This window comes from Vulpes vulpes, chromosome 4 (assembly GCF_048418805.1).
Source record: "Vulpes vulpes isolate BD-2025 chromosome 4, VulVul3, whole genome shotgun sequence".
Taxonomy (NCBI): Eukaryota; Metazoa; Chordata; class Mammalia; order Carnivora; family Canidae; genus Vulpes; species Vulpes vulpes.
In genome coordinates this window covers 79739548-79767497 of record NC_132783.1, presented here as the reverse complement: position 1 = coordinate 79767497, position 27950 = coordinate 79739548, and the positions used below count along the sequence as shown (strand labels likewise).

At 40.3% G+C, this 27950-nt stretch overlaps 1 protein-coding gene across 1 annotated transcript; it reads right to left on the bottom strand.

The window, feature by feature from the left end:
* Positions 1-1285: 1285 nt before the first annotated feature.
* DDX21 (DExD-box helicase 21) lies at positions 1286-26673 on the bottom strand. Its single transcript, XM_026003719.2, has 15 exons — positions 26486-26673; positions 24082-24528; positions 21735-21810; positions 20901-21079; positions 19338-19455; positions 17864-18049; positions 16773-16918; positions 14903-15052; positions 14362-14523; positions 12729-12848; positions 11262-11335; positions 9195-9354; positions 8247-8381; positions 5474-5518; positions 1286-4120 (listed from the first exon to the last, which is right to left on the bottom strand). Exons 1-15 carry the CDS (start codon positions 26570-26572, stop codon positions 3821-3823), a joined length of 2385 nt encoding a protein of 794 aa, XP_025859504.2. The 5' UTR covers positions 26573-26673; the 3' UTR covers positions 1286-3820.
* Positions 26674-27950: the final 1277 nt, after the last annotated feature.

The following is a 27950-nucleotide window of genomic DNA, read 5'->3' as shown; positions in this document are numbered from 1 at the left end:
ATCAAAAGAGGGACAACTGGACCCTTCTAGATCTAATTATCAATTTACATTAAATACAGGGGGGAAAGGAGCTTGTTAAATGACAGAGATGTATCAGCTGGGAAGCCTGGGTGGCTCAGTGGTTGGGCGCCTGCCTTTAGCTCAGGGCTCCCTCACGGGAGGGAGGAGCCTGCTTCTCCCTCTGCCTGTGTCTCTGCCTCTCTGTCACTCATGAATAAATAAAATTTTAAAATCATAAAAAAAAAGATGCATCAGCAAAATTCAAATATATTAGAATCTACAGAACAAATGGACTGGCTTCTTCAGTTAAGTTACAAGGCAGGAATTCCTCTTCTAGAGAGAAATTTGCCAATATATAATAAACCTCCATATAAAATAAAAATTTAAAACTACATATGCACTTACCTTTTGGCCCAGCCATCCCATTTCCAGGAATATACCCTCAAGATACACCACCAACAGGATGAAAATACATCTATACAAAGTTCCCCACTGTAGCACTGTTTAACTGCAAAACACGGGAAACAATCTATGTGCCCATACATTAAGAAAATGGTTGAATAAACTATGGTACTCCACACAATGGAGTACGATGCAGTTTTCAAACAGCAAGAGTTAAGATTTCTATGGGCTGATGTGGAGTGATTTCTAGAATATGCCATTAAGGAAAATAAAGTGAAGTGCAAACAATTATCTATAAGACAACACCCCTCAATGTAATATCCTGGTTTTGATCCTTTTATTAGGATTATGTAAAACATTAACCCCTGGGGGAAACAATTATTCTAAGGAATCAACAAAATTAAATGTCCTTTAAAATATTAATGTTCCTCAGAATTGCTTTCTAAACTTTGTCCCAGGGAGTTCTTATGCATTTCTAGGTGATAGACAAGTAGGCAAAAATTTATACAAGGAAATTCATTTGAGTTATTCATAACAGTGAAAAATTGTAAAAAACTAACATAGCCATCTAGATTAAATACAGTGGCATACCCATTCTATGAGATACCATGTAGTCATCAGAAATTTAAAGATCTGTACCTACAGAAAAGTAGTGTACACATATTGAGAAGGAAAAAGCACTTCACAAAAACACACATTGAGAAGGAAAAAAGCACTTCACAAAACTGAATGATTCAAATTCTGTAAATGAATTCCTGGAAGAGTTGCTCACAAAAAGGTTAAATATGGAGTGACTCAAGTTATTTTTTTCTCCTATGTTTGGATTTTTACACCCATAATTTAAAGAATACTCAATTTTAAGAAAAGCCACCAAAAACATAAATAGGAAATATTAATACCTTTATTCTGGCATAATGCAGTATTTTATATATTAACTCAATTTTACAGAAAAAGCATTTTATGTACAATTATAAAGAAACTGCTGCACCGATAGCTCCAATGTAAATGGATTGTATTTTAAAAGTTCATTGAGTTTGTTACATTGGAAAATATTTTCTCCATAGAAAATAGTAAAAAGCACATTTCCCACACTAGTCTAACAACCCCATTAAAATCAAGTAATAGCTGGATGATGTATTTTTAAGTATGGTGTGAATTCTGGGATCCAGGAGAAACTTCAGCTTCATTTATTTGAAACAGCCATGTTTCCCTTGAAATTAAGTTGTATGAAGTGAAACTCCCATTAAATGCCTCCCCCTTACCCTTGTTTTCTGCGAGATTATTTTTCTGTAGGCTAATCCACATCAAGGTTTTAATTGCTCCTTCCTAAAGGACAGGTAACGTGTCCTTTTAATCTGCTTGATAAGGAACCATTCCTATTCAAAGTAGGAAATATTTTGGTTATTAAAATATGCTCAGTACTTGAGCAAAACCAGAATCTAAAAAAAAAAAAAAAAAAAAAAAACCCAGAATCTAAGACATTATCATCTACACAGCACGAGTTGTCAGTCATCAAACACCCTCTCCTGAGTCTCTGTGGCTTGACGGGAAGCTGTGAGGGGTGGGAGGAAAAGTGGTAAAATGGACAAGTGGATCAAGAAAGAAAAGCCAAAAGAATTTCTGAAAATAGAGAAACATCTAGTCAGGAATGAAGGACAGACCTGAAGTCCAAACAGAGGAAGGACACATTGCCTCAAGCATCAAAGAATTGATCTGCTATTTGAACACCTTACTGCAAGGTCACAGGGTAAAAGGCAGTTAGATAAAAGACTCAATCCAGTGAGAAAAACCAGGGCTCAGAAAGATTTTAACTGTTCAAAAATAATCAAATGAAAACAAGACAGGCCATGTATATTCTTCTCCTATCAGTGTATTCCCTGAGATTCCCAGTACAGAATTTCTAGGAATAAGGCAAGAAAACAATGCCATTCTTATGTTCCTGCACCATGCAGAAGTTTGTCAGAGAAGTAGTATTTGAGAACTCAGAGAGTTACCTGGCCAGGGGCTATATGAAGTTCTTCAGTTCCCTCAAAGCAACAATTTAAAATAACCATACGGAGACTGTCCTAAAAGGAAGTCTCTAAGCAGCTATAAAACCTTTTGATGGAATAGCAGTCTTACAGAAACAGATCCTACACCATGGCTACAGGAACTAGGACTCTGAGAAAACATACTGAATCATTCTACCTAAAACTCCAGTTTACGCATTAGAAGTTCATCTCTAGAAACATTAATAACCTGCTGTTTTTACTGTGAAAAGAATGTTTTATCATGCATCTTTACTTGCTCCTCTCTTTGTTCTCAACAGAGATGCAGGTTTCCTTCTCACATGTGAAAAACATTTTCAGTGGGTTTCCTGACTCTTGTCAGCAATGCAAATCTGTCCCTGACCCCCTAATTCCTTCTTGGTAAATAATGTTAATCTTCCAATAGGAAGTGGAGTACATTATCATCAAGCACCTATCATTCAGCCTCCTTACTTACAAAGAAAGTTATGGGGACATCTTACACACTTGCAATTCCTTAAAGACACTTGCTTTCTATTAAAATACTTCTTTATACATAAATAGATAAAATCTGTGAAGAATTCATGGAAGCATCCATCACCTTAAAAAGTTAAAAATGGGGATCCCTGGGTGGCGCAGCGGTTTAGCGCCTGCCTTTGGCCCAGGGCGCGATCCTGGAGACCCGGGATCGAGTCCCACGTCGGGCTCCCGGTGTACGGAGCCTGCTTCTCCCTCTGCCTGTGTCTCTGCCTCTCTCTCTCTCTCTCTCTCTGTGACTATCATAAATAAATAAAAATTAAAAAAAAAAAGTTAAAAATGTATCAAAATGTACATAACAATGGCAAATCTATATAATGTCTCCATTTGTGTCACCATCCTCCAAACCTAGAGCATATGCTGCCATAAAATGTATTACCTCCCAGCTAAGTTTGAAACCTTGCTTCAAAACACTGCTCAGTACTAATTCTCAGAAGACATGTTACAGGACCACGTGAGTCCCTGTTAGGCAGATGGCTGAGGAATGCTAATTATAGACCCAAGCCTGGACTGTGCAGAGTGCCTCTCCAGAGAACACTATCTTCCCCATAGGTATTCAAGGAAGGACACTATTTAAGTATAAAGACAGATCAACTTAAAAAGTATGGGCAAAATCATGCTTGATTTTATCTTACAACCCACAGTGTATCAGAACAAAATTTAATGAATTCATACATCCTTTCAAAAGATAAACCTGATACAGAAGTAGCAATAGTTACAAATCATCATCACCGGATGAAATAATTTCCATGAAGCTGGTCTCTCTGGAAGAGATGGGGACAAGGCAAGTGGTCAGGAAGGAAAGAGTGTGCTTTTAACCTTGCAGGAAAATCAGTGTTCAGTTCCATGTTACTGCATAAACTCTCCACTTCAAATTACTGCCCAAATGCTTTACTGAAACTCCTCTTCTGGCCTTTGTTTTGGTGTCTGTTATTTTTGTTGCCACCTCTTGATCGCTGTCCTCTGAAGCTTCGATTTCCCTCCCGCTGTCCTCTAAAGCCTCGACTGCCTTCCCGCTGTCCCCGGGAGCCTCGACTGCCTTCCCGCTGTCCCCGGGAGCCTCGACTGCCTTCCCGCTGTCCACGGAAGTTTCGATATCCTTCCCGAGGTCCTTCCAGCTCTGGTTGCTCCGTGGCCACAGAGAGCTGCCAGCGACGCGAATCGTGCCATTTTTCCTGCAGAGAGATGGTTTTATTTTTACCTGCTCTGATTTTTTTAAAAGATTTTTAAATTTATTTATTCATGAGAGACACAGAGAAAGAGGCAGAGACACAGGCAGAGGGAGAAGTAGGCTCCATGCATGGACTTGATCCCGGGATTCCAAGATCATGCCCTGGGCCAAAGACAGTGCTAAACCGCTGAGCCACCCAGGGATCCCCACCTGCTCTGATTTTTATTGAATTTGGTTTAAAAAGGCAAGAGAAAGACCATTCTCTTGCCTTTTCTCTAAAGAAAAACCTGACTGATAACCCAAGTGTTTAAAAGGTCAGTGTTTTGTTTTAATTTTTATTTATTTATGATAGTCACAGAGAGAGAGAGAGAGAGAGAGAGAGAGAGAGAGGCAGAGACACAGGCAGAGGGAGAAGCAGGCTCCATGCACCGGGAGCCCGACGTGGGATTCGATCCTGGAGACCCAGGAGACCCAGGATCGAATCCCACGTCGGGCTCCCGGTGCATGGAGCCTGCTTCTCCCTCTGCCTGTGTCTCTGCCTCTCTCTCTCTCTCTGTGTGTGACTATTGTAGATAAAAAAATAATAATAAAATGAAATAAAAATAATAATACAACCCTCACGGCCCAAAAGCCAGTCATGGCAGTGCAACAAAGTAAGTTTCACTACAAGAAGTACCCTCATCACTGTATCATTTATCCAATTCAATTACCACAGGTTATCCACAGCTGTCAGGTAGTAAAATATGCAAATATACCATATACAAATCCATTCCTCACAGCAGTAGTGAATGAAGATAGAGCAATTTAAAAAAATGTCTATGAAAAAAAAAAATGTCTATGTAAACCCTATACAATATACACAAGGAAAAAAAAGCTAGATACTATTCACAACTCTAGAGAAAGGAAAGAAGGAAAACAGGCAGGCTGAGTAAGAAAACTATCAGAATAAAAAGACTAGGAGAAAAAAAAGAGACTGGTAGGAGAAAAAAAAACACTAAAATTCAATAATTCTAATTGTCTTTTAGAAAAGGGACTAAAGCTGTTATTTCCCTTTCTATTCTGTATTTTCAGTAACGAATACATTTCAAAGATTGATTATATTTACTTGCTTACTTACTTATTTTAAAGAAAGAGCATGAGCAGGGGGATGGGGAGGGGGAGAGGGAAGAGAGAGAATCCCAAACAAACTCGAGCTGAGGACAAAGCTCAACAGGGGGCTTGACCCCGTGACTCCAACATCATGACCAAGTCAAATTCAAGACTCAACTGCTCAACCAACTGAACCACCCAGGCACCCCAGTAGTGAACATTTTATAATTTAAATACGTTAATTTCAAAATCCAAGAGACAAGAATACCTGTATTTCTGTTAATGCTGCAGTAGGGACATCGAAGCAAACCCCCTAGAAATCAAAACAAATGCAAGTTAACCCAGCCTTTCACCAAAGCCAGATGTGTACACTGAGTGATATTCCCAAAGATCAGGTACTGTATTAAAAATCAGAAACAAAAAGACTCCAGGTATTAACTTTAGACCAAGGCCAATACATTATACCTCTCAAAAGCACAATACCAAAAACCTAAGGATATTTTTTCTCCCTAAGGATATTTTTAAAAGGGATTCCAAGAACGGACTAGAGATCATTCTTGGATAATTCCTCAAGTAACTATTAGCTACATTTTAGAGCTGAGGAAACCGGTTCAGAGAGGCTGACCTGTCACAGGATCCCAGCTCATAAGCAGAGCAGATTCTAAAAATCTGGTCAGAATGGCTCCAAAACCAATAGTTTATATTAGAAATATACTTCTTTCACAAGAGAAAAGTGTCTACTATTCAAGATGACCTAACTAAAAGTAGAAAAATATTTTTTTTTTTAAGAGAGGGAGGGAAGGGGGAATCGGTGAAGGAAAGGGAGAGAGAATTGTAAGCAGTCCCCATGCCCAGCACGGAGCCCGATGTGGGGCTCCATCTCACAACCCTGAGATCATGACCTGAGCTGAAATCAAGAGTCGGATGCTTAACTGACTGAGCCACCCAGGCACCCCAAAATAAATGATCTTCTATTGTTAATTTTCTAGTTTTTCACAATTCATCCTGCTATAAATTTTTTTTTAAATTAGGTGTGCCTGGGTGGCTTAGTCAGTTACACGTCTGCCATCAGGTCATGTCATGATCCCAGGGTCCTGGGACCAAGCACTGCATCCAGCTCTCTGCTCAGCAGGGAGTCTGCTTCTCCTTCTCCTTCTGTCTGCTCTTCCCTTCCCTGCTCATGTTCTCCCTCTTTAAATAAATGAATGAATGAATAAATAAATAAATAAATACATACATACATACTACAGTAACAGTGCCATCACCCCCAATTAAGGAAGTCCTGTTTCTTGGTTTGCACCAAGGTAGCTGAACTACCCCTGCAACAGACTCCTCTCCTCTGGCTGCTTTTACATAAAACATCTTATGAGGCTTACCTCATTTCCACCCAATAATTCACACAATTATAACCACAGGTAGCATCAGGTACTGATGGATTTTGCAATTAATGGGAATCTTCACTCACATGTATTTTTTCCGTTTATTTATTTATAATCTCTACACTCAACACGAGGCTTGTACTCAGGACCCCAAGACAAAAGTTGCACGCTCTACCGACTAAGCCAGCCAGATGTCCCTTCATTCACATATAATACTAAGTATTTAACACCATGCCCTCACTGGAGCATAAAATACCTAGAATATAGTTTTTCCCCATTAGTATATCATAGTGTTCTTGAGGCTCTTGGTCAGTAGCATGCACAGCAAGGTAAAAAAAAATTAACTGAATAAAGGCACATCCTAAGAACTCTGAAATCCAGATAAAGATGCTACCAACTCTACCATCTGGCCAGGGAAGCTTCACAGGGAAACTTAACACCAGGTCAAGTCATAAAGGATAATGGGGGGAAAGAAACAGTATTAACACTGGGTTGAACATGCATTTGGGATGATAGAAAGAAAGCAAGGTGCACATGGCACTGCTGGAGCAGAGGGTACTGGCAGGGAGGAGGCAAGGATGAAACTCATAAAGGGATCAGGAGCCAGCTCATGAGGACTCTTCTCCTCCATGTGAAGGCTGAGACTTTAACCCATACAGTATGTGGAGTTACTTAAGGAGGTCAACATAGACATGCAGTTGGTGGACAACAAATCTGATCTGGTTCATTAGGCCAGTGGTTCTCAAAATATAGTCCATGCACCCCTGGAAACCTGAGATCTTTTGGGGAGGTTCCACAAGGTCAAAACTATTTTCATAACACTAAAATGTTAGGGGTCCTTTCCACTCTTGTTCTCTCATAAGCACACAGTGGAGTATACCAGACACTAAGTTACATGTGATGGCATCACTGCTCTCTGATGGCTAATGGAGTAAGTTTAGGTTTTAGAACTCCAGGTTTAATTTCTGATATGGTAAATATTAATAGGTATCACTCACATAAACAAAAGCTCTTTGGTATCCCCAACATTTATTAAGAATGTAAAGGAATTATAAGACCAAAATGTTTCGGAACTGCTGTGCTTGTGTGTTCCGTTACCTGAGAGCAGGACTGGAAGAAAGAACACCAGGTTTGGAAGGCAAGATTTTAAATTTCAAGTTTAAATTAAGACTTCGGGTTTTTTTTTAAGATTTTATTTATTTATTCATAAGGGACACAGAGAAAGAGAGAGGCACAGGCAGAGGCAGAGGCAGAAGCAGGCTCCATGTAGGGAGCCTGACGTGGGACTTGATCACACCATGGACTGAAGGCGGCACTAAACTGCTAAGCCACCCAGGCTACCCAAATTAAAAGACTTTGGATTCAATTTTGGACAATTTTAAGTTGCTCAATAACCCCACCTGGGCAGAAATTGTCAGGGAAGCAGCTAGATGTCCATGTCTGGCACTGTGTGCATAGTTCAGGGTAGAGATACAGATGGGGTAGTTGTCAGTGACTAAAGGGCAACTGAAGGTCATGAATGATGCCCAGAGAAGACTAAGTAGAGAGCAAAAAGTGCATCATCCCCACAGAACAGGGAGAAGCCTCCATTTGGAGTTTTATCATCCACATTAAACTACTGAACCAAAGCAAGGTCACAACAGAGGCCCCAGTATTCCTTACCTGCTTTCCTTTGAGAAAAACCATTCCTTTCACTTTGGAATCAATATCCTCTCCCAGCTGCTCTTTAAGTTCTTTCCAAGCATAACTAATGTTTGGCATTTCAATTGAGCATCGTAAGATCATGGTCACAAAGCCCTTACAGAAGAAAGAAGAATGAAATTAGTCTCAAACCTAACTGATAAAAAATTACACTCATGTTTCTAAAATATTTCCAGAAAAGTTCTTCCTAAAAGCATATACTTCTTCCTTCACCTCCAACATATACACACAAATTAGGACAAGTAAAACTGGGGAACTCAGAATGAGATTGATGGATTGTGCCAATGTTAGTACCCCAGCTGTGATACTACAGTTTTGTAAGATGTTACCATTGGTGGAAACTGGGCAAAGTGTAAAAGGGATCTCTCAGTGTTAGCTCTTATAACCAAATGTAAACCCATTGGCTAATTGAATTTAAACAAACAAATGAACAACTATATATACACCTACAATTACTTCAAAAGTTTCATTAAAAAAAAAAAAGCATATACCTTCCTAAATTTCTAGGTATACTGGCTAAATGTATCATATGCATTTATGTGTTTATTCGGTTGGGTTTTTTTTTTTTTAGGATTAAAAATAGTAACCTATGATTCACATACTGTAACACCATTTTGAAGTATATAATTCAGGGGTTTTTAGTATATTCACAAGGTTTCAACCATCACCACTATCTAAAATTCTGAAACACTTCATTACCCCAAAAAGAAACCATATACCTATTAGCACTCAATGTCATTCCCCCTCAACTGAGACACAGGATACTACAAACCTGTTTTCTGTCTTAATGGGCTTTGTTTACATACATCTACCTTCACACAAAAGTTAAAGCAACTGGTAAGTCTAACTGAACCCTTTCAAATCCTGCTCAAACTCAAAATATGAAGTGTTAGAGTATGACAGCCTTACCGCATCTGAGTTGATCAGAGAGCGCTGGTCTACTGATGTGGCACCTGAAATATGGGCCAAGGCTGCTGCCAGGGCTTCCACAGCTCCTTTCTCCTCTATTAGTTTCTCCGCTGACTGCTTGAAATGACTAATGGCAGTGGGAGGCACAGAATCCAAAAGCCTATGGTGTGATTGAATATACTTGTTAGGAGAAAGGACAGAAGTCTACAGATTGCATTTTCAGGGCAAGAGCATCTCAAGATAAATCGCTAACTTTCAAATATTTCATATACCTAACATCGTTTTGATGCAATGGATACAATCATCACACATTTCTGTAAAAATAAATCCATTCCTCTGATTGCATCTAATTTGATTTTACTGTCAAATAAAAAAAGTTTCATCCCAAGGAAACAACAGAATGAATATCAAGATGTTCACCACAGTATTATTTATGATAAAGATAAAATCTTAAAAAAAAAAAAAAAAGAAGAAGAAAAAGAAAATACCACAACTATTTCCATTCTGAAATAAAAGGAAAAAGGACTTCCCTATCTGCTTAAAAATGATATGGACTTTTTATGAAAATACACATTGGTTAGGGAGTCACAATTATCTTGTTGATAATAAATGTCACTTCTTCAAAAGAGGTCATCCAGGACAAGGATGAACAAGGCCACATGAGGCAGCCTCTTTTGGAAGGGCTGCCCCTCTAGAGGACATCTCTCATACCCCATCAGCTTGTCTTTTCTCCTGCCTGGCCACCTAACCCCAAATTGCCTTAACTGGTGTCATGGAGAACTCTGTCTACAGAATACTTAAAGCCGGCCATGCTAAAATAAATTTGAAAATTATTTTCCTTTGGAGAACTTTCTTGAGCTATTAATTAATATCCTAATATCCAGCATTTCCTCTGATCATAGACCGCCCCCCCATTTCTGCACCCAGCAGAGAGCCCAATGCTTAATTAAACTCACAACTCTGAGATCAAGACCCAAGCTTTGATCAAGAGTTAGCTGCTTAATCAGCTGAGCCACCTAGGTGTCCCCACCCTTATTTTTTAAAAAATAAGTATTACACATTTTTATTTTTTTAAAGAAAAATTTTAAAAACTTTGTTTATTTATTCATGAGAGACACACAGAGAGAGGCAGAGACATAGGCAGAGGGAGAAGTAGGCCCCATACAGGGAGCCTGATGTGGGACTCGGTCCTGGGACTCCAAGATCATGCCCTGAGTCAAAGGCAGGCATCCAATCTCTGAGCCACCCAGGTGTCCTGCATTACACATATTTATAACAATTATGGAAAACAGTCTAGAACTGACGCTCAGACTCAGTGGTTCTTAAGCAGGGGAGGTAGGTCACCTCTTGGAAATCTTGGGAAAATAATCCAGGACCTTCCTGGTTTTGTAATACTAATCCCATTCTCACCCCCCGGAATACAATGCATAGCCAGAGATGCTGACTACCCTTCCCCAATGCCAGTAGCACTTCCAGTGACAAACACTGCTACTTCACCTAATCTTCACCCTCTAGAAATAATTTACAGAAATGATCAACTCATTCCTAACAGTTGGGGGACTAGACTGAGGACAATGTGGAATATAATCTGTGACTCTCTAATCAATTTTCACATGAGAAGCACCCACACCATGTCTAAGATATGATTCCTTAAAATGCCCAAGGCAGGCTAAATTATTAATAATGGACAGTGGTTTCCTCTGGTGAAAAGGATTGGGTAGGAATGAGTATGGGTAGCCCGGGTAGCGCCGCCTTTGGCTCAGGGCATGACCCTGGAGACCCGGGAATGAGTCCCACGTTGGGCTCCCTGCATGGAGCCTGCTTCTCCCTCTGCCTGTGTCTTTGCCCCTCTGTCTCTCATGAATAAATAAATAAAATCTTAAAAATAAAAAAAAGAATGAGTACAAATTAGGATTTTAATTTTTACTTCACAGTATTTTCATAACAAGTTATAAATCACTTAAAATAATAAATAAGATTCAGAAGACCAAATCTCATAACTACACGAAGTCAGGCAATAAATGGAACAAGCACTACAACAGACTACAGCGGCAGCAGGAAACATACCTGATGGCATCTTTGCTGGAAGCTTTTATGATCTCTGTTGCAGACGGGACACCTATTCGTTTAAATTTAATTCCCTACAAGAAAATGAGCCAGTTTAATGTACAATGTGGTCATTAACTGTTTTCACTGAGATTAAATCTTCTAATTTTTTAAATATTATGAAACATACTTATTACACATTTAAAAGATTAAAAAAAAAAAAGAGAAAAAGATGAACTATTTTAGAATGGTTCTAGATTTATGGAAAAGGTACAAAGATACTACACAGTTCCTGTATGTTTATGTACTGAGTTTCCCTATTATTACCTCTATGGTACATCGGTCATAGCTAAGAAATCAACACACTACTATTAACTGAATTCTAGAGTTCATTCAAATTCCACTAGTTTTTGTACTAATATCCTTTTTCTGTTCCAGTGACAACATCACATTGAGTTATCATGCATTCTTAGTCCCCTCTGATCTATGGCAGTTTCTGCATTTCCTTGTTTTTCATGACCTTGTCAGACTTAAGGAGTACTGGTCAGGTATTTTGTAAAAATTCTATCCCTTACTGTGAGGCTATCAGGTTTTTTGCATGCTTAGACTGAGATTATGGGCTTGGGGGAAGAAAACCAGAGGTATGTCTCATCACATCGTTCTCAAGGCATTTGTTTATCACTGATGTTAACCACATCTAACCAGGCAGTGCTTGCCTGCATTCTGCACTACATGTAAAGTGCCCTCTCCTTCTCCTTAAGCAAGTCACCAAGTATAGTCAGCTCAAGAGGAAGGGGAGAAATTAATCTGTCAGAAAAACCCATGTTCTCTCTCCCATCCTAAATTTATTTTTTTTCTAAGATTGGTTTATTTATTTGAGGGAGAGAGAATCCTGAAGCTGACTCCCAGCTCAGTGTGTAGCCCAACACAGGGCTCAATTCCAGGACCTTGAGATCATGACCCAAGCCAAAATCACAAGTCAGCTCCTTAACCCATTGAGCATCCCAAAACACCCCTATTATTTTGGTTTTTAAGCAATTCCTATAACCCTCAATCTATGTTAAAAATATATGGGGTGGGGCACGGGTGACTTCAGTCGGTTAAGCGGCTACTTCTGGCTCAGATCATGATCCTGGGGTCCTGGAATTGAGCCCCACATCAGGCCTCTTGCTCAGCAGTGAGTCTGCTTCTCCTTCTGCCCCTCAACCCAATCATGCTCTCATGTCTCACTCTCTCTCAAATAAATAAATAAAATCTTAAGAAATATATGAGAAAACAAAACCACTGCTTTCAAATGCAAACTTATTTCAAACTGGACTTGATACTGTAGGACAATGTATAAAATAATATGTATCTAACAAGCTTTCGATTATGGTCACATACTAGAAATAAATACAACTTAAAGTTAATAAAAATTGAGTTAAAAAAAACAAAGACTGAGTTTAGAACTCAGTATTTGCAGAATGAAGGCTAAGAAAACAATTTTACCGCTTTTTGCTCCACTTGTGCTAACTGATACTCCTCCTTGTGCTGATAAAAGCAGATGCAAATCCCTGTCCTTCCAGCTCTGCCCGTCCTCCCAGAGCGATGAATATAGGACTCCACATCCTATGGAAATAAAATACATGAGTGACACAAACAAAGGACACAAAGACCTGAGTGGTGTACGCAGAGGCAGGTGTGGTGGTTATATTATATACCAGAGTATGAAGTTCCCTAGCATTTCTAAAATAACGAACGGTGACAATTTTTAAAACTCTCTAGAATAGTGGTCCCCATCCAATTATGCAAAAAGCATCATCTAAATAGTGCTGTGTTGGGATCCCTGGGTGGCGCAGCGGTTTGGCGCCTGCCTTTGGCCCAGGGCGCGATCCTAGAGACCCGGGATCAAATCCCACGTCGGGCTCCCGGTGCATGGAGCCTGCTTCTCCCTCTGCCTGTGTCTCTGCCTCTCTCTCTCTCTGTATGACTATCATAAATAAATAAATAAGTAAATAAATAAATAAATAGTGCTGTTACAGAGGCACATATGTAATTTCAATCTCCAATTTTCTAGTAACCCACTAAAAAACTAAAAATTTAAATTAATGATATATTTTTAAACTCAAATACATCTAAAAGTTGTATCACCTCAATATGCTACCTATATGAAACAGCTGATCACTAAGATATTTTACATTTTTTGGTAAGGCTTCCAAATCGTGTACATAATAGAAAGTTTAAAATTATTATTATTATTATTATTATTTAAAGATTTATTTATGATAGAGAGAGAGAGGCAGAGACACAGGCAGAGGGAGAAGCAGGCTCCATGCCGGGAGCCCGATGCGGGACTCGATCCCGGGACTCCAGGATCGTGCCTTGGGCCAAAGGCAGGTGCCAAACTGCTGAGCCACCCAGGGATCCCCTTATTTTTAAAAATCCAATGTTTATTTTATAGCTAGAGTACACGTGTTGGTTCAGACTACTTCCAGTGCTTGACAGCTACACATAGCTGTGGCCATCATATTGGACAGCACAGTTCTACAGGACCCTTTAAAGAGCTGGTGCCTTCATAGTAATCAGGTATTTTTTCTATCATTATAAACAACCTTCTAATCCTGAAGGATCTGCCAATTTGTGGGGGTCCTCACAATTGAACCAACGGGAACAGAACAAGATCTTTTATACTAACTTTTATTCACATGAAGCACTGTCCACACCACATAACCTACGCTTCAGGCCCTCCCTAAGACATTCCCATCACCCTCAAACCCAAGTAATTTTAAACACAGAGACTATCTTTTCTATATCCTCTAGTTCATGAGTTTATCCCACCCTCACCCTGCCTCAGTCCCCCCATCTTCAAAGTCCACTTCACAGCTATCCTACCTACATGAGCTTATCAAATCTCCCTCCAACCAGAAATAATCCTCCCAACCTCTGGACACTGACCACACTTCCACTCAATGGTCAGTTCTGAAGGAAGGACCTCAGAAGAGGTTTGTTTTTAAAATCACATGTAGCATCCCAGCACTCAAGAGATACTTATTACTAACCACAGGAAGTAAACAATACAACTTCCCATTTGTTTTAGTAGTCAAAACAAACAATAAGATGAAACATAATATAGAATACTTACCTTTGGGGGAGAACTCTGTATCACCAGATCAACCTCAGGGATGTCTAACCCACGAGCAGCAACATTAGTTGCAACCAAAACTCCAAAATCACCATTTCTAAAACCTTTCAGAGTGATTTCTCTCTGCTTCTGAGGAATATCTCCATGCAATGACTGGGCATCCTGCCAAAGAAATAAACTGGCTTAAGATACCAACAATACAGGTACTTTTCCTATCACCCATAAAACCTGTAAAGACATTTCTATTTTGTGATACTCCCACTGAAAATAAAGCAGAGGGAAAAATATGTGCCTTACATGGATAAAGCTCAAATTTTTTCTTACTCCTTGGTCATTAAATCAATGTCCAGCTATACTTACTGGGTAAAGATCACCAGACAAGACCGATCAAACCTATTGTATCAGGATAGCCTTGGGTTTGGGTCACCCTTCCCTCATCTGTGAGAGGAGACTGACAGATCAGGGGAGCTCTCACAGGGAAACAGGGTCTATCAGTTGGAAGAGGCTCCCTCCCTAAAGGAAAGGGAGGGCAAGGACCAACCTGCCTTATGGACACATTCTGTGACAACTCCTGGGCTTCTTTCTTGGTTTCGCAGAAGATAATGGTACGCCCATGAAAACCACTATATACTCGGATCACATCCCCAATAACTGCTGCCCTTTGAGTCCAGTGGCACTTGATAGCCAGGTGCTTATGAGAGGGAAAAAAAGATGTATTTAGTAAAACCTACCTGGAACCTGAAATCATCTGCTCAAAACTACTAGTGCTAGAAGCAATTGTTTAAGCCTAACTAGAGCAGACCACTGCCACCACTGTGTAGAGAAAAACAAACAAACAAAAAAACACAAACAAACCTAAACCATTAAAGCAGAGAGCTGTCTCTCTCTCTCTCTCTCAAATTAATAAGCCTTTTTAAATTTTATGTATGCATGAGTGATGGAAAGAGAGAGACGGGAGGCGGAGGGGAGGTGTGCAGAGACACAGGCAGAGGGAGAAGCAGACTCCCCACACAAGCCCAATGTGGGACTCGATTCCAGGACCCCGGGATCACGCCCTGAGCCAAAGGCAGATGCTCAACTGCTAAGCCACCCAGGTGTCTCTAATAAGTCTTTTAAAAAGTTGTGGGACACCTAGGTGGCACAACTGGTTAAGAGTCCAATTCTCAGTTTTAGCTCAGGTCATGATCTCAGGATTGTGAGATCAAGCTCCACATCCAGCTCAGTACTCAGTGTGAGGTCTGCTTAAGACTCTCTCTCCCTCTGTGCCCCCCTCCCGCCCCCATACATGCTTCCTCTCTCTAAAATAAAGAAATCTTGGGCAGCCCCAGTGGCTCAGCAGTTTAGTGCCGCCTTCAGCCCGGGGTGGGATCCTGGAGATCCGGGATCGAGTCCCATGCTGGGCTCCCTACATGGAGCCTGCTTCTCCCTCTTCCTGTGTCTCTGCCTCTCTCTCTCCCTATCATACATAAATAAAATCTTTAAAAAATAAATCTTAAAAAAAAAAAAAAAGGGAGCTGTTGTTCCCCTTTCTCTGGTTCCTCGATTTCCTTCTTTCCTCCCTCCCTCTCTCCCTTCTTCCTTCTCTCCTTCCCGCTTTCTTTTGTTTTTTAAAATGCCCAGCATGGAGCCCAATGCAGGGCCTGAACCCACAACTTTGAGATTTAACCCAAGCCAAGATCAAGAGTTGGATGCTCCAGACACCTGGATAGCCTGGATGGCTCAGGGGTTAAGCGCCTGCCTTCAGCTCAGGGTGTGATTCTGGAGTCCAGTGATGGAGTCCTGCATTTGGGACCCCTGCATGGAGCCTGCCTCTCCCTCTGTGTCCCTCATGAATAAATAAATTAAATATTAAAAAAAAAAAAAAAAGAGTCGGATGCTCAACCCACTGAGCCACCCAGGCATCCCTCGTTCCTCTATTTTCTGAACCAACCAGGAAAATGAAGAAAAAGAAACATCATCTCTTCATTTCTACAGGACACCAAGGAACTGACAGAAAAATTTCTAAATGTTTCATCCTTTCACCCACTTAAAAATGCAATTAGTCAGCCTGCAGGTCTGTTTCTTGGTAAAAGGAATTCTATGTGTTGGAACCTAACATAAAAATGGCTTCAACACAAAGTACTAGATTCCTCTGTTGCTCTCAAAGTATTTAAATTCTAGGTATAATTTCTTCCTACTTACATAATTCAGACAGAGATTCCAAAAGATTTTGAAATCAGACTACCAGATAATGAAATTTAGAAAACAGATACAACTCAAATAAAAATAGATCTTTACTTGGCCCTTCACACGGATCATGGATTTAGTATTTATCCATAAAAAGTGTATATTTACCAGTCTTAATATCATCAGACAGGGAAAACACGACATACAATTTTTTACTAATTCTAGCAGCTGAATGAATCATTTACCTCCACGGTTATTGCCGTTTTCTGGGTCTTTTTACCAATCAGGTCCACCTGTTCATATGTAGATTTCATGTATTTCTTAGCAACATTATATACCCAATGAGGGCAAGTTGCAGAAAAAAGCAATGTTTGGGGATTGTCTTCTGAATCTTTGGGGGAAAAAAAGTCAGTATGAATAACCCAAATAAGCCTACACAGTACTCCACATCACCCAGTTCTTCCAGGGTCCAACAGCATGCTACAGCAACAATGTGAGGCCAAGCCAGGCACTTATGACACAAAAATGAAAGACATAGAGATTCCCAATGGGCAAAGAAATACTACCCTAAGTAATTTATGTGAAGGAGATCACTAAGCAAGTAACCTATGATAAACACCAGAACATATTCTATACTCCTCTATACTCATTTCCTCAGTCTCTTGAGTTTAGGATTTCAGTCTATTCATTCTTTGAGGTCAGGTACTGAAAAGCTCCCCAACCCTCATGTTTTATAAAGTTTGCTCTTTGAAGAACACTGCCATTTTCATGTATTTCAAATGGTGGTTTGAGTAGATAGAACTCTTTTGGAGAGAGATTAACAATGTACATTGAGAAGTATGAACTATTTATACCTTTTAACTCAGTAATTTTATTTCGGGACATCTATCCTAAAGAAGAAATTCCAAATACTGACGTGTGAAGGAAGCTTTCTGCATAAAAATGTTTCTAAACAGAATTATTAAATTATCTAAAAATTAAAATACACAGATGGAATTAAATCATAGCACAACCTCTTCAGTGTTATGCCAAATTGTTGCATAGCAAGATTAAAATTAACACACACACACACATGCACAATAATACAGAGTCAGGAAAAAAGAGATCCAAAGCAAAGCACATCAAGCTGGAAGAATATGAGATTTTTCTTCTCTTACTTTCCCAAATTTTCCCCATTACAGTTATGTGATAAATCATGATTTTTAAAAAAGAAAGTTAAGTCTTCCTAAATAAAATAAGTCACCCCGATATAAGGCTTCATTTAGCTCTGAGAAGACTACCTAGTCACCACTCTTCCTCTAACCCCTTCCATCAGTTCCTTGAATTTGGAGCTTACCTTTTTTGTATGCCACACTTAAAATCTCTTCCACTTGATCAGCAAACCCCATATCTAACATCTGGTCAACTTCATCCAGGACAACATGCTTAAGTTTGGTGAGATCTAGCTTGCCATTCTGAAGGTGGTCTTTGATACGACCTGGGGTCCCAACCAGGATATCAATCCCATTCCGCATGCGTTCAACTGTAAACAAAATCAATGATAAGACAGGCTGGGTTTTTAAGTCCTTTTATTAGTCTGGGGTATCCATTAAATACATTTTTATTCTAAAATATTTATTAACCACAAGCACAAGGTAATATGCTAACTACCAAAGATAAAGATACTCAAGGCATTCCTTAATCTAGTGGGAAGAACAGGTAAGAAATGACAGCCCAGTGTATTATGTGACATTAAGAGAAAAATGCGCCAGTGGGGGACAGAACCACCAGGAAAGAAATGCCTTTCTTGGTGGTGGAAAGTGTCAAGGTTTCACAGACAAAGTGGAAAAGAGAACCTTTAAAGAATAAGAACTTTATATAAGGTAAGCAGGTATGGAGAGAACGAGACCAGGAAAAAGAGCAAGTATTCCGAGGTGTAAAGATGTTCAGGAAAACGGAGTCCAGTATAACGAGGTAAAGTGATAATGATGCAGCTTTTTACTGAATTACCCTTGCAGTCTAGGGTTCGTACTGGACACTCTATGTACATTATCCAATTCAATCCTCACAACACCCCTGGCAGGGGGAGTTTAGTAACCTTGGTTTTTCATATGAACAAAATGAAGTGCAGAAAAATCAAGCAGCTTGAACTTAAAATCACACTGTGAGCAGAGTTCAGATTCAAACATGCACTTTTCTGATGTCAAAGCCTAGTTCATTCAACCAAAGTTGAAAAGACATAATTAGAAGCCTTGCATGCCAATGCCAACATTTTTATTTTTTAAAGCCTTAAATCCTTTCCCAAATTACATATCTGCTCTCATAATAAAGTTTCAAGGTCTTGAACTGGTAAGTAATGGAATCCTACAGGATTCCAGTAGGGACTTGCATTTGGCTCTTGGGCCCAGAGAAAAGGCAGCCCACTGGTAGCAAGAAAGAAAGACTCCAAAAGAGGCAGATCCATCATCCTTGACAAAGAATAACTCTGAATCATGACTTTCTAGTGCCAAAAGCCCAAATGGACTCTATCCTCTCAGATTCAGTAAGAGATCTTTGTAGCCTTTAGATAAACAGAGCAGTAATACAAAAATCCGAGTAACTCTAAATAGGATTTGATACACATCATCATGTAGGACCATATTCTTGACCATCTATAAACAATAACAAAAGAAAACCACAATAAATGATTAAACAATCCTAAAAAAAAATTTTTTTTAATTAAAAAATAAATGACTAAATGAGGTAAAATCAGATTTCAAGGCCAGAGAAATCTAACCAGGGCATCCAATAATAGCTGGCATTTTCCTTCCCTCACTTTTGGAGTTACTTACTTTGACCTCCATAGGGAGTTCCACCATAAAAACAAGCCACCGCCAGCTTTCTTGTGATGTCACTGAAGTCTCTGCTTACTTGATTTGCCAACTCCCTCGTGGGTGCAAGAACCAGTACCTGAAAAGGAAAAACTAATCACTGAATTCAAAGTATTATGCAGTATTTGTTTCTTAACAAAACTGGAATTCACCAGAAGGCTCAACTCATCTTAACAAGTATTTTCAAAATATCTATTATATGCTTTGCAACCTACTTGGTGTGAAGAATCATAGACGTAATAATACAGTCCCTAACAAACCTACTCAGAAGTTTGTGATCCTACCAATATGAGAAAAGTAGGGCCAAAACGTGTGGTGCTCCAGGAGGGCTCACAGAGTAGGCCAGAGGAACTGGGGAGTTTCCTGGACCCACTACTACCTAAATAACAAAATAGCATTCTAAGAAGCAACAACTTGAGCAAGGAGTAACACTGCTGATAACATTAGCTAATCTTTGAGCTTTTACTGTCTCAGGCTCTACTAAATGCTTACTATGCATCATTCTTGTTTAATTCTCACAAGTTATTCACCCACCTACAATAAACACACAATTTTGAACCAAAAGGCTAAGAAGCAAAGCAAACCTGGATTTAAATTCAGACAGTTGGGTTCTGAAACCAAGGGACTGAACCTCTACACTAAATTGAAAGTAGAACAAAGACAAATTAAGGCAGGACCAACGTGGTGAGGGGCTTTATATCCCAGAGCAGTCTGAGTTTGACCCAAGAGGATATTTATTTAACAGAAAAGACTATAGGTCCTTAAGTAAAGTAACAACATGAAACATGTATGATTTAAGAACATTCATTGATCATCAGATACATTCATCCAACATATATTTGCTAAATATCCACTATGTGCCAGGCTGGATAATTCCAAGTGCTAAAATAACCCATTTGTTTAATGCTGCATTTGTTTACAGCAATAAACAATGAATTACTGAGGGAGGAGTATGGACATTGAAAGGCCAGTAAACAAGTGAGGTGGGGCCAGAAAGATGACACGATGACAACACAGGTATGTCAGTGAAGTTAAGGTTTGTCAAATGCCGGGTTCTCCAAAAATGAACCCAATATGCACAATCTTAACAAGGAAGCTTGGTCTCTTCATCTCTGAGTACCCCTCCTTCTACTTACGCATCTCTACTAAAACTGTTCTCTCCACCTAGGTAAAAATGGTCAGAGATACTTCATCAAACCTGTAAGCCCCAGGGACATCTAATGGTTTGAAGGGAACACAATGGGCATTAATATAGGTGATCACAACCACTGAGTGGATTACCACTGAGTGGATTATCATATTTAAACTTATAGGGTTTGTGGCCAACACTCTTAAAAGAATAATCCTACTTTAGTTTCAAATAAAGATCTGTAATACATATCAAAAAAAAAAAGAAAAGAAAAAAAAAAGGCTCTAAGGAGAACCCACCAAAAAAACTATAGTATATGATGTAAACAATGCCTAAGAGACGTTTTGCTCCTATGCAGATATGGAGCCCTTAAGCTCTGTGTTAAAGACAATTACCTGAGGGGCACGACCTCTTTTCCTGTCTTGCAGTTCTCCCTGGAGCTTCACAATCAAAGGGATGGCAAAGGAGAATGTCTTCCCAGTTCCTGTCCGCGCCTGTGCAATTAAGTCCTTTCCACTATAGACATGGTAAAATGTCTTTGCTTGTATAGGAAACAGGAAGGTCACCCCACGGGCTGTGAACAAATTAACCATGTTATCTGGTAATGCAGTTCTTAACATCCCAGCCATGCTTCCGGTCCTGCGGAATTAAGGAATTCTACTTTCCAGTCAGTATCTACAAAGTCAGGTTGTAATGTATTCTAGTAGTGAAGAATGTGCTTGACTGAAAGTTATCAACAAACTTTAAGGCACCAAATCATGGTAAATATTATTTAAGACTTTAGTCACTTGCCATGAAATCTCATCCACAGGTCAACTGAAGCACCCAAATGAGGTGCTTTGCAGTTCAGACCATGCCACACTTGCTTCAGAAAATACCTACTCAAGCATCTGTGACTACCTAGTTCATTCACAGGGACACTGCTAGGCTGAGTTCTGAGTCAGGTTGGTACCGTTAAGAGATGCCTTACAAGAGGGCAAGGATAAAAAAGAAAAAACGAACATGGCATGAACCAGTGCAATCAGTCCTCACACTTCTGAATACACATATTGGTTTGAATAAAATTGAATCACCTACTTAACAGGCAGCAAAGTCATCACTAGTACAGTCCTGTACTGTATACATGGATCTATTATATGGTTGCATATACTGTCCTTTATCTCAACAAAAACAGTGGAGTGCTTCCAAATAAATATTCTAACATTATACAGTACTTCCAAAAATATTACCTTTGAGAAGTTTAATAGTCTCTTCAGATATGGGAAAATTAGAGAAAGCTCCTTCTTTCTGTTCCACAGGTATTTCCTATCAAGTAAAGGGCCACAGAAAGAAATTAGAAACTTCACCCTTACAGGTAATCATAGAGAAGCCTTCTGAGAAAGAAACAAAAGAACCAATTCTAAAACATCTCTTCTAAATCAACCAAAAATAGAAGATCCGAAAAGGAAATATACCATAATCATCTATAAAACTCTACCAAGAGAAAAATCTGTAGCAAATATATACCATACATATACTATGTGTGGCTAGTGAAGGCAGATTCAGTGTCAACTAAGAACTATTCTGTTGCCATCGCATACACCTACAATATACAGTAGTCCCTCCTTATCCAAAAGGGATTTGTTCTAAGACCCCCAGTGGGTACCTGAAACCACAGATAGTATGGAGCCTTATTTATTGTTTTTTTTTTTTTACCTACACATATATATTCAAGATAAGTTTTTAAGTTAGGCACCATAAGAAACTAACAACAATAACAAAATAGAACTGTAACCATATACCATAATAAAAATTACGTGAATGTGGTCTTTCTCTCAAAACATCTTCCTGTTCTGCATTCACCCTTCTTGGGATGATGTGAACTGATAAAATGCCTAGGTGAGTTGAATGACATAGGCATTGTGATGCAGTGGCAGGCTACTATTAACCTTTTGACAGTGTGTCAGGAGAAGAATCATCTGCTCCTGAACATGGTTGACAGAGGGTAACTGGAACCCTGGAAAGCAAAACATCAGATCGGGGGGACTACTGTATTGCTGAAAGGTCACTAACCCTTTTCCACCCAGTCACATCTTTCACATATATCCACAGAAAATAAGAAACAAACATTTAACACAAAGTGGTCACTGTGGCATCATTCTAAAGTAAAAAATCTAGGGACGCCTAGGTGGCTTAGGGGTTGAGCATCTGCCTTTGGCTTGCGTCGTGATCCCATGATCCCATGGTCCCATGATCGAGTTCCACATTGGGCTCCTTGTATGGAGCCTGCTTCTCCCTCTGCCTGTCTCTGCCTCTCGCTTTCTGTGCCTTTCATAGATAAAAAAAAAAATATTAAAAAAAAAAGTAAAAAATCTAAATGTTCAATAGAGGAAATAAGTGAATTTCTAAACATTTATATGATGGATTATGGAACCATTAAAAATATTTAACCTTTATTTTTTTTAAAGATTTTATTTATTTCTTTATTCATGAAAGACATACACAGAGAGAGGCAGAGGCAGGCAGAGGGAGAAGCAGGCTCCCCGTGGGGAGCCCAATATGGGACTTGATCCCGGGACCACGGGACCACCGCCCTGAGCCAAAGTAAGACGCTCAACCACTGAGCCATCCAGGCGTTCCCCTAACATTTTTTTTTTTAAAGATTTTATTTATTTATTCATGAGCAATACTGTGAGAGAGGCAGAGGAGAAGCAGGCTCCTGGCAGGGAACCTGATGCACAACTTGCTACAGGGGCTCAAAGGCAGATACTCAACCACTGAGCCACCCAGTGTCCCAATATTTAACATTTAAAAGTGGGGGGGGGGGTGCCATGTGGGTGGCTCAGTCGGTTAAGTACCTGCCTTCGGCTCAGGTCATGATCTCAAGGTCCTAGGATCAAGCTCCACATCGCACTCCTGCTCAGTGAAGAATCTGCTTCTTCCTCTGCCCCCTCCTTGTGTTCTTTTTTTTTAAATAAGTAAAATCTCTTAAATAAACAAATAAAAGTGGGGATAAAGAGGAGCTTGAGTGGCTCAGTCTGTTAGTGTCCGACTCCTGGTTTTAGCTTAAGTCATGATCTCAGGGTCATGAGTCTGAACCCTGCATCGGGCTCTGCATTCAGTGTGGAGTCTACTTCAAATTTTCTCTCGGGTAGCCCCAGTGGCGCAGCGGTTTAGCGCCGCCTGCAGCCCAGGGTGTGATCCTGGAGACCCAGGATCGAGTCCCACATCGGGATCCTTGCATGGAGCCTGCTTCTCCCTCTACCTGTGTCTCTGCCTCTCTCTCTCTGTTTCTCATGAATAAATAAATAAATAAATAAATAAATAAATAAATAAATAAATAAATAAATCTTAAAAAAAATTTTTTCTCTCTCCCTCTCCTTCTGCCCCTCTCCACCAGTAGTGTACACGCACTCTCTCTAAAAATAAATAAAATCATATATATATGGGGGGGGGGGGGAGAGATATCAAGAGTCACATGCTCTATTGACGGAGCCAGGCATCCTCTCCCACTTTTAAATACCAGTAGCAATTAGCTACTTATTTATCTGAAACAACAATAAAAACTACATTCTATACATTAAAATACAACTTTACCTGCTCTAACTCACTGTTACTTTCTTCCCCTAGGGTTTCACTGGTGTTAGAGACAAGTCCAGAATGAGGGAATCCATTCTTCAGTTTGGGGCTTTTCTCTCCAATTTCTCCATTCATTTCCTTTTCTTTCTTCATCTTCTTGGGCTTAGGAGCACTTATCTCTTCTTCAGAAGGTTCTTCACTTTTTATTACTTTTTTTGTTTTAGGAGAAACAACTTTCTTTTCAAAGGACTCCTTTGTTTTTTTCACACTTTTGGTTTTAGGAGAAATTATGTCATCCTGAGATGGCTCCTCTTTCTTTTTTGCCTTTTTAGATTTAGGAGAATTCATGTCAACCTCATTAGACTCAGCTTTCTTTTTAACTTTTTTAGCTTTAGGGGAAGGAATTTCTTTTACTTCTGTTGCCTCTTCAGTCTTAATAGATTTTGGTTTCTCCTTTCTACCTTTCTAAAAAAAATTAAAGAAAATACAAACTACTGAGTAAAGCAAGTATACATTTGTATGACACATCAATGTTGGATTATTTAAAGATCACATAATTATGAACACAATTGGGGGGCATTTTTCAACATCTGTACTTTCACCTTGTAATAAATCAAAACACTATGCTTTTTAGCACCATTTCTTAGCTATATGGACTTAAGTACCGTTATATCAATAATTTCATCAGCTTTTAAGAGAACGCAACGCCTCTTGGTATCTATTCAAATCTTGTTAGTTGAAAAAGTTGTAAAAAAAAAAAAGAAGTTGTAAAATAAAACTTTCATAGGGGATTTAGAGTGGCTCATGGGATGCTCCAAAAGGCTCTAAACCACATATGTATGACTATAGAAAGAGATCAAGTAGTTTAATTCTAATAGAGTAATAAGGTCATATATGTCCACAGATGGACGATGTTAAGCATATTTCTTTCTCTGCCAGAATTCCTGTACAGGTAAAACAGTGATTCATAATATCTGTCTTGGCTATTGACAAGTGCAAATTAATTTTTACAAAGACACTTTACGAACCAAAAATCTATAAACTCCCACAATCTATCACCCCATGTGTAAAAAAGATGTATCTAATTTAAAGGGGGGGGGGGAGGGAAGCACATTACAAGGAAATGGAATGGGTGAAATCTCAAAATCAAAACTCCAAACCCAACCCAACCCAACCCAACCCAGGGCTATGGCTCCTACCTGAAACGTCTGACCTTTTCCAACTTTTCATATACTGAAAGTTAGTATTACCGAAACCAAGTAAACAGGTGTTGTAGCCTCTGTTAAAATCTCTCTGAAAGGCCAATTCCAGAACTATGGAGATTATATTTAGCTGAAATCTGCCTCTCTGAACCTTCAGGCCCTGGTTCTGCTCTCAAGTCATGAGTGATGCTAATCTTTCCCAAATGATCACCTTTCAACTATCAGAAAAATAATCTGGTCTCCCAAGACTCTGGTTCTTTCATCCCTTCGTTCCACCGAGTAAGAGAGGATATCCTAACCCGGTGGTCTCCTCTGGAATGTGATAGGGTTTGACCATGTCCCTCTTCACTTGAGCATCCCACAACTGAATACCTTCACTGATGTGGAGCAGGTAAGCCAGGACCACTTCCTCCCCACCTGTAAGGACAAGACTGTGCTCCCTCGGCTTCCTACAATGCCAAAATATTGCTGTTGTAAAAGCTCCGCATCAAAAAGACTCATACACAGCAAAGGAAAGGAAATTCTAAGTCATGCACAACAGGAATTCAGGGACAATTTTTGTTCTCACCGAGTGATCTTGGAACAGAGACTCAGTCACAAGTTAAATCACTAAGGAAGGAACAGTAAAGAGTAAAGATAGATGCCGCTATCAAGGCAACTTAAGACCCCTACACACCGCCTACCCTCTATCAAAAAGATGCTGTACACTCAGCACAACAACGCATCTTTTTACCTTTCCACGGGAAATCTAATCAGTAGACGTTAAGCCGAATACTTCATCTTCTAAAGGCTGCTCACCAGCAAACAAGTTGTACTTCCCTTACTACTAAAGTGTCACTCAGAGGTATCGCCAATCTATTCTGAAGCTTCAGTCCCTACCTGACCTGACAACTCCCTCCGCTCACGCTCACACCCGGAGTTAGCGAGCCAGCAACGTGGGGCCCAAGCATGAGCATCCAAATGCGCACCGGGCGCGGGGCGCCCAGACTCCCGGGCCACGTGGGAGGCGCTCACCCCAGCTCCCGCCCGCCTGCGCCGCTCGTGCGCCCACCGCCCGCCGAGAGCACGGGTTCCTGGCACCCTCCCGGTCGAACCCCACACCGGGACCCGCACACGCCGCGTCCGCGTGCGCGCCACCGCCGCCCAGCCGAGCACCCCACCCCGCTCCCGTATCCCGCTCCCCTCGGCGCCCCGGGTCGTCCCTCGGCCCTCGGCGGCACCTTCTCATTCTGCTTCCGCGGTGTCTCCACTTCTTCCATGGCGGTCTCGGAGTCCAAACCCGCGTCACTAAGGAGTTTCCCCGGCATTGTTCACCTCAAGCACTTCAGGCCGACCGGTCAGGTCCACCGCGTGGAGAGAAAGAGACTGTACTGCCCGTTTAGACCACCCACTTTCGTCACTTCCGGTAGCAAGGCGGTTCCGGCGGAAGCAGAAAGCCCGGGGGAGGCTGAGGCCCACGTGGTTAGCGCGGGCGCCCGCGCGGCTCTCGGTGCTGCGGGGTGGGGAACTGTCCGCTAGCCGCGCCTGGACTGGAAGGGTCCGGCTGGGAGGAACCGCAGAGGTTAACAAACACTGGCCAGATTCTCCGTGGCCCCACCCTGATAAATGACTTGTCGCTTTTCCGTGGTTTATGTTAGATCGCTGGAGTTGGCAAGATCCTTTCAGGCACAGACGCGACCGAGGTCTGTTCTTGATCACCTGGCCGAAGTGCGCAGACTCACAGGCCTGGATAAGAGCTAGATAGGCCTGGATAAGTTCAGTCCGGATTCGGTCGTTCCTTTATGCGTGCACGCAGACATCCCCTGAGCATTCACAGTAATGCCAGGTAGCGGACGATGCACAAGAGTTGTCATCCAGGAACTTAGACTGCTGGGAGATAGACGGATATCAGCTGTTCTGAAGACACAGAGGCACCTGAGCCGGCCTTGGGACCGGTAGAGAGGGCCCCCAAGCCACGTGGACCTCTAAGAAAATACTGGGCTCTAAATCCTGGATAATTGGACAATACACTAATTCAAGGAGTTGAGGGAAAGTGGTCCATTGAATGATCTATGACGGTGTTGCTGAACTTCTCTGAAGAACTACTGATCCAAAGAATTGGGAACCACTTCAACACAAAATCATTTAAAAAAAAAAAAAAAAAAAAGAGTTAAAATAAAAATCAGTTGAAATCATGCCTGGCTTTGAAAACCCACACTGCTTGTCCTGTGATTTTGCACACATTACTTAAACTGACCCTGAGTTTCTTGTGCATGAAATGGGAATAACAAACTTACCTCATGGGCTGAGAAAATTAAGATAATGAAATGGGTTTAGCAGTGCCTAGCACATAAAGCACAATAAATGAGAGCTATTAAAACATGTAGGTCTTTAGAAAGACAACTTAAAATATAATCATTTTATGATGAAAATGCTGGAACTTTTATTTCTGTATTTCATGAGATTAGTTTTTACTGCACATTTTTAAATGACAGTTGAAAAATTTCATGTTTCACATAAACTATTATTTGAGGTTTCACAGTTCTTTAACAAATTTACATATTTTAACTTACACTCTGATATCTTTAAGCTAGGAGCCTTGGTTGATCCATCTTTGCATCCTGAAGATTTCAAACAGTGCCTGGTACGTACATAGACATGTAGTAGATTGACACTAAATGTTGATTGACCATTAAAATGGCAATG

Coding starts and splice junctions, on each gene's coding strand:
- DDX21 (XM_026003719.2), bottom strand. CDS start 26,572: ATGCCGGGGAAACTCCTTAGTGACGCGGGTTTGGACTCCGAGACCGCC. Junction 18,050..19,337: donor AACTCCCTATGGAGGTCAAA/GTAAGTAACTCC, acceptor TTTTGTTTACAG/TTGAACGCATGCGGAATGGG. Junction 8,382..9,194: donor CTCTGATCAACTCAGATGCG/GTAAGGCTGTCA, acceptor TTCTTCTGTAAG/GGCTTTGTGACCATGATCTT.